The sequence below is a fragment of the Anguilla anguilla genome, chromosome 15 (assembly GCF_013347855.1).
Source record: "Anguilla anguilla isolate fAngAng1 chromosome 15, fAngAng1.pri, whole genome shotgun sequence".
In the NCBI taxonomy this organism is placed as follows: Eukaryota; Metazoa; Chordata; class Actinopteri; order Anguilliformes; family Anguillidae; genus Anguilla; species Anguilla anguilla.
Window position 1 is genome coordinate 29,840,579 of NC_049215.1, and position 12,884 is coordinate 29,853,462.

Genomic DNA, 12,884 nt, shown 5'->3' on the forward strand with positions numbered 1-12,884 from the left:
ACACACGCACACACCCTTCCCTCCCACACACAAGGGCGCACACACACACACACACTCATGACCATGAACTGTAAATCTATCCCGACACTGAACCAGTTGGTTCAGCTGCTCATGGTCTTACCTCAGCTGACAGGCCTGGGGGGTAACAGGGCACTCTCTCCAGGCCCCGGTTAGCATCACCAGCCGCTGGGCGTCGGCAGAGGGGTGTAGTCACCGCCCACACGGTCTGCTGTGTACACGCAGGAAGCAGGGAGGGGTCCACAGTGATGCGCGGATAAGCGCTGACCCTCCCTGAGCCGCCATTTCCTCTATCTGATTAGAGACACAAAGATAGTGGGGGGGGGGGGTATATTTTGTTGTTTGTAGAATATTTTGTTTGCCCCCGAAACCTCCCCCACCTCACGTGCGCACCACCCACCCACACACACGCATGTGCACACGCACCACACACACACACACACACACACACTGAACGTATGCGTAATGCAAACCGCCACTTCCTGTTTAAGAAAAGAGAGGACTCTGTGTCCTACAGTGGTTCTTATCGGCTCCAGATCTGAGTGCTTCAGGGACCGACGGTGTCCCGTAAGGTGCTTCATTTCAGGAACACCCCCCCCCCCCCCCCCCCGAGGCATCTGCTGCGTTTTCCCTTGAATTACTCCTCTGCCCCCTCCTCTGTGTCACTGTGACCTGATGGCTGTGACTGTTCACTTGTATTTTGCATTAACTGGAGACGAATCTGTAGGGCTTCACTGAATGATAGCCCAGCTAATGCAAAAAATCTCTCAATGTTGCTGAAATGTTTTGTCAATGTTGTATGTAATGCAATTGCAGCAACGTTGTGAGGATGTTTTGTGTTCACTGGGAGGGCATTTGTTTTCTATTCTGTCTTTTGCTAACTCTTCATTTGGTCGCATTTCAGAGCATCTTCAAAGAAAGGGGTTTGAGTCCTGAGAACTTGTTAAAGATGTTTAAAGTGTTTAGTGTTAAGTAGTGTTAAGTATCACATTTCTGCAGTGCACACTGACTGACACCAAATTTATCGTTCCTCTCCACTTGTTAGTGTACTCTTCTCATTTCCATATCTATGCATCAGCACCTTATCCTTCTCAAGTGTAATCACAAGTTATCACAAGGAACTCTTTTGCAACTGAATCCTCCCCACCTCAGTAGTTTTTTTTTTCAGTCTGTGGTGTATTCATAGGTGAGAATAAAAACAAAAAAAGATGTGTGTACTGTACAGTTATGTTTAAATTGTTTGAAATAATTTTGCTGACTTCTCAGTCCCCTTCCTACTGCATTGTTAAATAAGAAGACGTGAGTCAGTGAGCATGTGCGTGTTTGAGACTGGCCCGCGGTACCGTCTGAATGACAGGGCACTTGCACCCTGGGATCACTGAGCGCGCTCACAAATCAAAGAACGCGCCTCGCCAACCGCGGTGTTAACGCTGAAGTAATTTTCTGCTCCGGTGTTTCTCTGGTGATTGTGACTGCCCTCTGTATCAGGGCTTTATTGTGCGCGCGCGTGTGTGTGTTTTCTTTGACTAATGTGACCGGACGGACTCTCAATGTCTGCCCTCCCTTGTATATTTTACATGCTGTCTCCCTCCCCAATGGCTTCTCTGCATGTAAGTAACTCTTGAGTGACTTTATTTGCTTTGATTTCAATACTTTTTTTTTTTTGTTGTTTTACCGTGTAGTCCGGACGTTTCCATGCTTACATTGACCAGCTTGTGTGGCCTTCCATTTTTGCTTCTGCTGAAGTTCTGCAGAACGAAGGGCAATAAAAGCAAAACGGAAACACAAAGCTGAAAGTTTTTTTGTGATTTTGGTTCTCCCGTACGTCTTTTTTTTTCTTTTCTTTTTTTATTGAGATAGACTACTTCACCCCACGCCCCCCCGCCCCCCGCACACACACACACACACACATTCGGTGTTGAGCAGCAGAACAGGGATAAGGTGTGATCAGTGTTGGGTGGAGCAGAAGTCCGTTGTGAGTGATGATGGTATATGATATATATTGATGATATATATTATGATATACTGTGCACCAGCACTGGGCTTCATGTTAACCTGGCATTACGCTTCACTTGTAGAGCTCTCTCCTGGCACGGGGCACATGGCAGTGGCCCCTCGTGTGGTAGCCTAGCGCCCCCAACCCCCCCCCCCCCCCCAAATCACCTCCCCCCCGCCTTAGGGTGACGCACCTCCTCAGGGTCGTCCCGAAGGTGAACCCCTAATGGGGAGGGGGGTGGGCTGCTCCTGCATTAGAGCAACATGCACCATTTTCCTGCCTTTTTGAGTTACACGGGCGGCTACCCGATCCACAGTAGTGCAGGCACGGAGGGAGCGGGTGGTCCCCGTTGGTATTGGGTTACCCCCGGCAACGCAGCAGAGAGAGGGGATTGGCTGACGGGCCCGGAGAGGCCGGCCGACACCTGCGCTGCAGTCGGAGCAGTCGCCCTGGAGTGCTTGTGCTCCTGCGCGGCCTCTTAAATATAGCCCAGGGTGGGCTTCCCGCTACACAGGGCTCCATCCCAGCCTCTCCAGGAAAACACTGCTTTTAGTGCATAGTGTATTTCCTGCAGTCATACCTACGTTATCTACATTCTCACAACATGCATTTTGGGTTTTTTTTATTTATTATGTTCTACTTTTTTTATCTTTGCATGTTTAATTTTTTAAACTGTGTTTGTGCAGAACTTCATCTGAAGTGCCATCAGTGATCACACACACACACACACACACAAATCAGTTTGGTATAAATCCGTTGGATTATTACAAATTCAGATTTTAAAACTTCTATCCGTAGTATGTTTATCCGCCCCTTTATTTAAACAGCTATTGCACACTGCCTGCTTTCCCATGTTACCGTGTGAGCTTGGCACAGACTGAGACTCCCTCTGCATCGTTGCCTCATTTTCACAGGCTTTGCTCTATGTTTCCGTTTCAGTTTTTGATCAACTAGATCTCGTCACGTATGAAGAAGTAGTGAAATTGCCGGCGTTCAAGAGGAAAACGTTAGTCCTGTTAGGTGGGTGAAGATGTTCTAGAACTCCATTGCTTTCAGTTACCAGTAGCGATTGTTACGTCAGATTTAGAATGTTCAGTTCAGAACATTCTAATCACGTGTTTGTGATCTCACACGTTAAATGGGGGGGGGTTAGCCAAGCTTGACCGCGTGGCTGTGGCCATGTTGGAAATTGACCGCCTGTCCTTCCTGCAGGTGCCCATGGCGTGGGCCGAAGGCACATCAAGAACACGCTCATCACAAAGCACCCCGACAGATTCGCGTACCCCATTCCACGTAAGCCACGCCTTCCGAAAACGCTGAGCCATCGCGTCGGTCCGCGCGTGTGCACGTGCGCTCTTCTGTCTGCATGTGTTCACGCGCACGTGTCATCACTTCCGCCCACAGACACGACCAGACCTCCGAAGAAGGACGAGGAGAACGGGAAGAACTACTACTTCGTGTCGCACGACCAAATGATGCAGGACATCTCCAACAACGATTACCTGGAGTACGGCAGCCACGAGGACGCCATGTACGGCACCCGGCTGGAGACCATACGCAAGATCCACGAGCAGGGCCTCATATCCATCCTGGACGTGGAGCCTCAGGTGCGGCCCGCGTCCGCCTCCGCTTTGTACCGCTCCGTGCTGCTGGCCGACGGCTGATATCCCAATTTATATCGCCCCCATTCCGGTTTATCAGTAATGCATTGCGGTGTACTGTAGGTTCAGTCTTCTCACATCTTACTCCTCAGTGCAATTGGGGCTGTATGTACACTGGCTGGATTGTGGAGTTTTCTCTGTAGTGGATGTACTGTGGAGTTGTCTTTGTAGTGGGTGCACTGTGGAATTATCCCATTACATTACATTACAGGCATTTAGCAGACGCTCTTATCCAGAGCGACTTACACAACTTTTACACAGCATTTTACATTGTATCCATTTATACAGCTGGATATATACTGAAGCAATTTCGGTTAAGTACCTTGCTCAAGGGTACAACGGCAGTGTCCTACCCGGGAATCGAACCTGCGACCTTTGGGTTACAAGCCCAGTTCCTTACCCACTGTGCTACACTCTGTGCTAATCCCTGTAGCGGGTGGATTGTGGGATATCTCAAACAAAGATTTGATCATTTCCCATTTGTTCCCACAGGCCCTTAAAGTCCTGCGGACGGCTGAGTTTGCACCATACGTCGTCTTCATCGCCGCGCCAACCATAACCCCTGGCATCAGTGAGGTAACGCACACGCGCACAAAATGTCTCATAGCTAAAGCATTCTGGGAGTTAGGCAGCTCCCGCTCACGTGTCTGTCAGTATGGAACTGAACTCAAAGCTGCAGTTGGTAACTTTTTCTAGGAAGATATTGGGGAGCGGTCATGCTTAATTGGCAGCAGTCACAGAAAGAGCTGCTGTGAGAGGAATCCAGCACCATGCTGTGTTTATGTCCTCAAGTTCTTTGTTTGAATCCCATCTGTGGTTTTTGAGAACAAAAACAATGGGGTCGGCTCGACTTTTTTGTTTTCAAAACAGTGGTTTTATAATGTAAAGCAATCAAAGAGGTAGGCCGATCAGATTGACCTCGCACGGTCACATAACAGTACACAGGAGGTGGCGAGCGCTTCGGGCCAGAATTTCCCAAAAATGCATCCTCTAATTTTCTGGGTTTGCTAACATTTAAAGAAAAGTATTTGAAGAAAAGTGAGGGCTACATCTGCCAGATGTTATATCCGTGTTTTCAGGAACACAGATGAGCCTGAGCGGAGTATAGACTGTGTAGAAGTGAAATGCATTTATGTGCTTTTAAGAGGGGGACAGCTGTTCACATGCCGTGCCACATCTGCTGGTGATGGCTTTCATCTTTGCAGCTTATGCATTTGCATCTGGGTTTTTTTTTAACTGACTGAAACTGTCCTTTCCTGTCTGTGTTACAGATTCAGATGTTACCATGATATATTAACCAATATAATTTAAGAACATAAAGAGTGTTAGGGCTCCATCTGACATATCGTTTGGTTGATAAATATAAAAATATATTTTAATGATGCATACATAATACCTACAATCGGTTTTCTAATGTTCTGCAGTGGTCCCAGTGACGCAGAACAGTACTGGCTCAACACACTGCTTGTTCTTTTCACTCTGGGGCTTTTCGGTTCTCAGTTTTAAGACTTGAATCCTGTTTTGAGTCTTTGGTTTGTTCATGTGCCCAGTGTGTGTGCGCGTGTGCCTGAGTGTGTGTGTGTGTGTGTGCCTGAGTGTGTGTGTGTGTGGGTGTGTGTGTGTGTACATGCCCATGTGAAAACGAGTGTATGCGTGTGTGTATGTTTGTGTGCGTGTGTACGTGCACGTGTTTGTGTGAGTGTGTGTGTACATGCCCATGTGAGTGTGTGTGTGTGTGAGTGTGTGTGTACATGCCTATGTGAGTGAGTGTGTGTGTGTGTGTTTGTGTGTGTGTACGTGCACGTGTTTGTGTGAGTGTGTGTACATGCCTGTGTGTGTGTGTGTGTGTGTGTGTGTGTGTGTGTGTACATGCCCATGTGAGTGTGTGTGTATGTGTTTGTGAGTGTGTGTGTACATGCCTATGTGAGTGAGTGTGTACGTGCATGTGTTTGTGTGAGTGTGTGTGTACATGCCTATGTGAGTGAGTGTGTGTGTGTGTATGTGTTTGTGAGTGTGTGTGTGGCTGCGCATGTCCGTATGTGCAGCTGCGAGCTTGTGGGCTTCTGTTTTGATTTCTCTTGCCTTGCCTCTCACTGCGCTCAGCTGCCCCGGTGGTGCAGAAAGCTGCCTGTAAGTACGAGCCACAGCAGCTCCTGGGCCTCAGCTTTGCCCTTTGCCCTTTGCCCTCCGCCCTCGGAATCTTAGCGTAGCGTGTTCTAGAACATAGAGTCCCGTGTGTTATAAGCCCCTCCTCCCCCGCCCTCCCACCGTATCATCTGGGTTGTAGATGCGACCACTGCCGCGTAGATTCTGAGAATAAGGGTGAGAATTTAGCTAGAGGCCAGTACATAACCTTATAAGACCATTAGTCTGCATCATTAGTTGCCAGGTCGGGATGATGGTGGTCATGCATAGATGTACCCTTAAGTCCTGCTGACACCCCGAAGGCCCATCGCAGTGCTCCACCCCAAACTGGGTCTGCACCGTAATATTGACTCACCCCAAAGGACATCCGCATTTGTTGTGTGATGTGTGTGTGCGTGTGTGTGTGTGTTGTAGTTCCCTGAGTCGTAGGCATAATCCTAGGTGTTATTTGACAGATTCGTCATCTTGTGTAGCGATTTCAGTATTCCAAGTCTTACATCTGTAGCAGGAGTGTTTAATCCAACTTTGTTCTCATTCTTTAAGAATATTTCACACAGCGCCTGGGGACAGTATTAGGTTTGGGTTTATTCTGGACGGCTATTTGGCGGCACGCTGTCTGTACTGCAGTAGTTGTTCTCTGCAGCAGAGCACAGCATACCCACACTCAGCAGTTTGTGGCTTTACAGTCTGGCTCCTGAGATCCACTGAAATCCCATCCCTCCCTCCTCCTCCTCCCCCCCCCCCCCCCACCCCCCACCTCCCTCACCAGGACGAGTCCCTGCAGAGGCTGCAGAAGGAGTCGGAGATCCTGCAGAAGACGTACGCGCACTACTTCGACCAGACCATCATCAACAACGAGATCGACGAGACCATCAGACACCTGGAGGAGGCCATCGACCTGGTGTGCACCACGGGCCAATGGGTGCCCGTCTCGTGGGTCTACTAGGCCCCCCCTCCGCCCCCCCCCCACCCCTCTCTTTGCAAGGCATCTCTGCAGAACTTCATCATTCCCAGGAAAAAAGAAAAAAAAAGGCCTCAGACACTCCGGAAACCTCAGTTGTACACGAACTGGAACCCAGTCAGCCTCGGGCCCCTTACAGACTACCTAGCCGTAGTGTTGTATGAAAACATAAATAAATAAATAAATAACTGAATAAATAAATGAGTAAATATCGTCCTGTCCGTATAGCTAGGAGGCAACACTTTATAGACTTGCTTTTAAAGAGACAGTATCTTAAGAGCAGCCGTTGGTGTGGGAAAAGGGCTGGAGGCGCGTGGGTGATCGGACCGCGGCCACGTCCTGCCCCGCCCCGCCCTGCCCTGTTCTGTCTTTACAGGTATCGCACTTCACATTCGAGCTTCTGTCTGCTCCGACCTCTCTAGAGAGAAGAAAAGCACATAAACACTGCGAAGTTCCCCTGTTGCACCTTCTATTTATTTAATCAAACCGTGATGCACTGCAGTCACCCCTTTCTTTCCCTCTCTCTTTTTCTCTGCCTCTCTCTAGCTTTTTCTCTTTCTCTCTGCCTCTCTTGCTCTCTCTCTCTCTCTCTCTCTCTAGTGTCTCTCCCTCCCTCTCTCTGACACTCTCCCGCTCCCTCTCCTTACACATTTCCCCACTTCTGTGTAAGATTTCTTGTTTACATTTCTGCGTTTGCACAAAGGACAATACCTCCTCCTCTTCCTCCTCCTCCTCCTCCACAGATACTGTCTCTCTAAACGAACACGTAAATGTCTTAGAGATTTGAGCGCGGTCTCATGCATGTGGACATTCTCCAGCTTACATGCTGTCAGCGATATCAGTGTCCGACTACTGTTATCTGCAGCACAACACATTCCATTTGTTTGGAAGACAAAAAAAAAAAAACACAAACAAGGGAGGAGAAAATATTTTAAAAAATAACACCTATGCACTTCCCTTGCATTTTGGGTGAATTAAAAAAAAAAAAAACGAGCAGTTTTTAATCAACCCTGTAGTGAGATGTGTTTGTAAATTGTCTCAATTTAATTTGTTGTAAGACAAAGGAGGGGGGTGGGGATGAATTCTATTCCAAATTCACCATTTCAGAAACGTGTCGTCTGAAAGTATTAATGTTTTAATTAAGTTTAATCAAAGGAGGAAAAAATGCTGATTTTTATTATATGTGTAATTGTTTCAAAAAGAGGTGCACATTTTGCGAGTGTAACACCTTGCAAATGAAGAACCAGTTTGTGCATCGAAGAAGCTATGTACATGACAAACCGTTTACTTCAAACTGCCCTGTGTAAATTCTGCAAATGACAAAGCAGTTCTTCAGTATGAACAGTTTTTTAAATATATTTCCTTTTATGTGGTCAAACAGTAAACTGCCTTCGATTCTTCTGTCTCTTGCAATACACGTGCATACACCTCCTTTTTGGGTTTCATTTTAGCTTGCAGTAATCCTCTGTAGAGCTGGTATCTGATAGCATTCAGTATAACGGAAAAACCCAGGTTCTGTTCATTTGCCCTTGTGCTCTTGCAGCTGTGGGTGATCGGGGATGCGATCGCTTTGAAAGGGAAAGTACATTCCTGTCCTCCAGTGTAAAGCAGCCCTGTAAATAAGGGGCTGCTTTTGAAAGCACTCTGCATTTTTTAAAACCCTTAAACCCTATGCATGCAAATGCTTGTGTCATGTGTGGCATATCATATTGGCCAGATCTGCTGTAAAAACACTCACAAATGCACAAAACATATGTGCCCAAAAAAAACATGCATAAGAACACATGTACGGTACATTCAACTGTTAATTGCATAAAATAGTGCACTTGTCTTTTCAGCTTCTACCTTCTTCTTTGGGGTTCCTGGTTGCCCTGTAGATGGTTCTGTGCACATGTCCCATAAAGTGGTCATCGTGTCAGCAACACGCCAAGGGTATCAGTCAGAACAGTGAATAGCAACTCCTCTGGAGTTGCACCTTTTTCAAGTTCTTTAAAAATGTTTAAAACAACATTTTGTGGTAGGACCATGAAGAATCACCATATAATAAATATTCTTAGCACAGTCAACAAGTAGGTTTGTGTTGTTGGGGGTGATCCCCCTTTTTCAATCCTTCCCCTTTAAAAAAATAAAAGGATGGGTCTCAGAAGCCCCCTTCTCACTGTCATTTAGACAGCTCTGATCCAGGTTAATTACTTCCAGTCACACTGGTGAGAACGTTTCCGCCAAAGTTGAGGCTCGTCAGGTGCTGAATCCTGGGGAGGTCCGCCAACTGCACATCATTCCAGCTGAAACTACAGGTTGTGTAAAGCCGTGTCATGGATGACACCAGAGCATTCCTGCTGCAGTCTCTGGGCCTTAAGACTGTCAAGGCCAAGAAGGGAGTTGTAGGCCACTGTCTAAATCCAGGTGTGCTCCAGGTAGACATGGAACAAGCCGGAAATTATTCTGGAGACACAACAGCTGCTGCAGGGCCTTCTGTTCCTGACTGATGTGATTAGGGACATTGACCAGGTCGCAGTGCGAAAGATCCAGGTGGGTCAAGTGTTTGAGGGGTGTGAATATGCCATATGTGCTTACTAGCCAATATATTACATTACATTGCAGGCATTTAGCAGATGCTCTTATCCAGAGCGACTTATACAACTTCTTTTTACATTGCATCCATTGATACAGCTGAATATATACTGAAGCAATGCAGGTTTAAGTACCTCGCTCAAGGGTACAACGGCAGCCTCCTACCCAGGAATCGAACTTGTGACCTTTAGGTTACCAGTTGCCTAATCATCATTCTACACAGCCACCCAAGATGAAAGCACCTGCTCGTGGCCTGAATTTGTAGAAGAGAGCTCCCACATATGGTAGTCTCTTGGCAGAAAATAGAAAACTCGAAAGTGAAAAAGAAATGCAAGAATTATAAATACCCCTTTTATTCCTCTCAAATGGAAAGAAAATCATATTTATTCTGCAACTACAGTGAAATAAATGATTGAAAAGATATTTTTAGACTATTCTGAGGAATTACGTGTTTCAGTGTAAAAATACAAAAATAGATAAGACTTATCTATCAAATGGATAGGAAATCAGGTTTATTAAACTACTACAGTGAAATTAATGTGATTAAAATGATATTTTAAGACAATTATGAGGAATAATGTGTTTCTGTGGAAAAATACAAAAATACATAAGACTATAGTCTTATGTCCAATGAGTGAAATAAATGCAAAAAATTTATACACCCAATTTATACTATCAAATGGATGGAAAGTCAAGTGTATTAAACTACTACAGTGAAATTAATGATTGAAAATATATTTGTAGATAATTATGAAGAATAATGTGTTTCTGCGGGAAAATACAAAAATACATAAGACTATAGTCTTATGTTCAATGAGTGAAAAAAATGCAAAAACGCTAAATACTCGATTCTTCCTATCAAATGGATAGGAAATCAAGTTTATTCAACTACTACAGTGAAATAAATGATTGAAATGATATTTTAAGACAATTATGAGGAATAATGTGTTTCTGTGGAAAAATACAAAAATACATAAGACTATAGTCTTATGTCCAATGAGTGAAAAAAATGCTAAATACTCAATTCTTCCTATCAAATGGATAGGAAATCAAGTTTATTCAACTACTACAGTTAAATAAATTATTGAAAAGATAATTTAAGACAATTATGAGGAATAATGTGTTTCTGTGGAAAAATACAAAAATACATAAGACTATAGTCTTATGTTCAATGAGTGCAAAAAATGCAAAAATGCTAAATACGCGATTCTTCCTATCAAATGGATAGGAAATCAAGTTTATTCAACTACTACAGTGAAATAAATTATTGAAAAGATATTTTAAGACAATTATGAGGAATAATGTGTTTCAGTTGAAAAATTGAAAAATACATAAGACTATAGTCTTATGTCCAATGAGTGAAATAAATGCAAATATTTTATACATCCAATTTATGCTATCAAATGGATAGGAAATCAGGTTTATTCAACTACTACAGTGAAATAAATGATTGAAATGATATTTTAAAACAATTATGAGGAATAATGTGTTTCTGTGGAAAAATACAAAAATACATAAGACTATAGTCTTATGTCCAATGAGTGAAATAAATGCAAAAAATGTATACACCCAATTTATACTATCAAATGGATGGAAAGTCAAGTGTATTAAACTACTACAGTGAAATTAATGATTGAAAATATATTTGTAGATAATTATGAAGAATAATGTGTTTCTGCGGGAAAATACAAAAATACATAAGACTATAGTCTTATGTTCAATGAGTGAAAAAAATGCAAAAACGCTAAATACTCGATTCTTCCTATCAAATGGATAGGAAATCAAGTTTATTCAACTACTACAGTGAAATAAATGATTGAAATGATATTTTAAGACAATTATGAGGAATAATGTGTTTCTGTGGAAAAATACAAAAATACATAAGACTATAGTCTTATGTCCAATGAGTGAAAAAAATGCTAAATACTCAATTCTTCCTATCAAATGGATAGGAAATCAAGTTTATTCAACTACTACAGTTAAATAAATTATTGAAAAGATAATTTAAGACAATTATGAGGAATAATGTGTTTCTGTGGAAAAATACAAAAATACATAAGACTATAGTCTTATGTTCAATGAGTGCAAAAAATGCAAAAATGCTAAATACGCGATTCTTCCTATCAAATGGATAGGAAATCAAGTTTATTCAACTACTACAGTGAAATAAATTATTGAAAAGATATTTTAAGACAATTATGAGGAATAATGTGTTTCAGTTGAAAAATTGAAAAATACATAAGACTATAGTCTTATGTCCAATGAGTGAAATAAATGCAAATATTTTATACATCCAATTTATGCTATCAAATGGATAGGAAATCAGGTTTATTCAACTACTACAGTGAAATAAATGATTGAAATGATATTTTAAAACAATTATGAGGAATAATGTGTTTCTGTGGAAAAATACAAAAATACATAAGACTATAGTCTTATGTTCAATGAGTGAAATAAATGCAAAAATGCTAAATACTCGATTCTTCCAATCAAATGGATAGGAAATCAAGTTTATTCAACTACTACAGTGAAATAAATTATTGAAAAGATAATTTAAGACAATTATGAGGAATAATGTGTTTCTGTGGAAAAATACATAAGACTATAGTCTTATGTCCAATGAATGAAATAAATGCAAAAATTTTATACACCCAATTTATACTATCAAATGGATGGGAAGTCAAGTGTATTAAACTACTACAGTGAAATAAATGATTGAAATGATATTTTAAGACAATTATGAGGAATAATGTGTTTCTGTGGAAAAATACAAAAATACATAAGACTATAGTCTTATGTCCAATGAGTGAAATAAATGCAAAAATGCTAAATACTCGATTCTTCCAATCAAATGGATAGGAAATCAAGTTTATTCAACTACTACAGTGAAATAAATTATTGAAAAGATATTTTAAGACAATTATGAGGAATAATGTGTTTCTGTGGAAAAATACAAAAATACATAAGACTATAGTCTTATGTCCAATGAATGAAATAAATGCAAAAATTTTATACACCCAATTTATATTATCAAATGGATGGGAAGTCAAGTGTATTAAACTACTACAGTGAAATAAATGATTGAAATGATATTTTAAAACAATTATGAGGAATAATGTGTTTCTGTGGAAAAATACAAAAATACATCAGACTATAGTCTTATGTCCAATGAGTGAAATAAATGCAAAAATGCTAAATACTCGATTCTTCCAATCAAATGGATAGGAAATCAAGTTTATTCAACTACTACAGTGAAATACATTATTGAAAAGATAATTTAAGACAATTATGAGGAATAATGTGTTTCTGTGGAAAAATACAAAAATACATAAGACTATAGTCTTATGTTCAATGAGTGAAAAAAATGCAAAAATGCTAAATACTCGATTCTTCCTATCAAATGGATAGGAAATCAAGTTTATTCAACTACTACAGTGAAATAAATTATTGAAAAGATATTTTAAGACAATTATGAGGAATAATGTGTTTCTGTGGAAAAATACAAAAATACATAAGACTATAGTCTTAT

At 41.9% G+C, this 12,884-nt stretch overlaps 1 protein-coding gene across 11 annotated transcripts in view; it reads left to right on the forward strand.

The window, feature by feature from the left end:
* Window positions 1-8,166, forward strand: part of LOC118213988 (peripheral plasma membrane protein CASK-like) — a 156,430-nt gene extending 148,264 nt beyond the window's left edge. For 6 of the 11 annotated variants that reach the window (XM_035393308.1, XM_035393307.1, XM_035393303.1 and 3 more), the window contains 5 exons: window positions 2,954-3,034; window positions 3,227-3,307; window positions 3,419-3,621; window positions 4,168-4,251; window positions 6,590-6,766. In XM_035393308.1, coding sequence (XP_035249199.1) covers window positions 2,954-3,034; window positions 3,227-3,307; window positions 3,419-3,621; window positions 4,168-4,251; window positions 6,590-6,766 — 626 coding nt within the window. Of the gene's footprint in view, window positions 1-2,953; window positions 3,035-3,226; window positions 3,308-3,418; window positions 3,622-4,167; window positions 4,252-6,589 lie in introns of all 11 variants that reach the window. The other 5 variants (XM_035393309.1, XM_035393304.1, XM_035393313.1 and 2 more) reach the window with 3 other exon arrangements.
* Window positions 8,167-12,884: the final 4,718 nt, after the last annotated feature.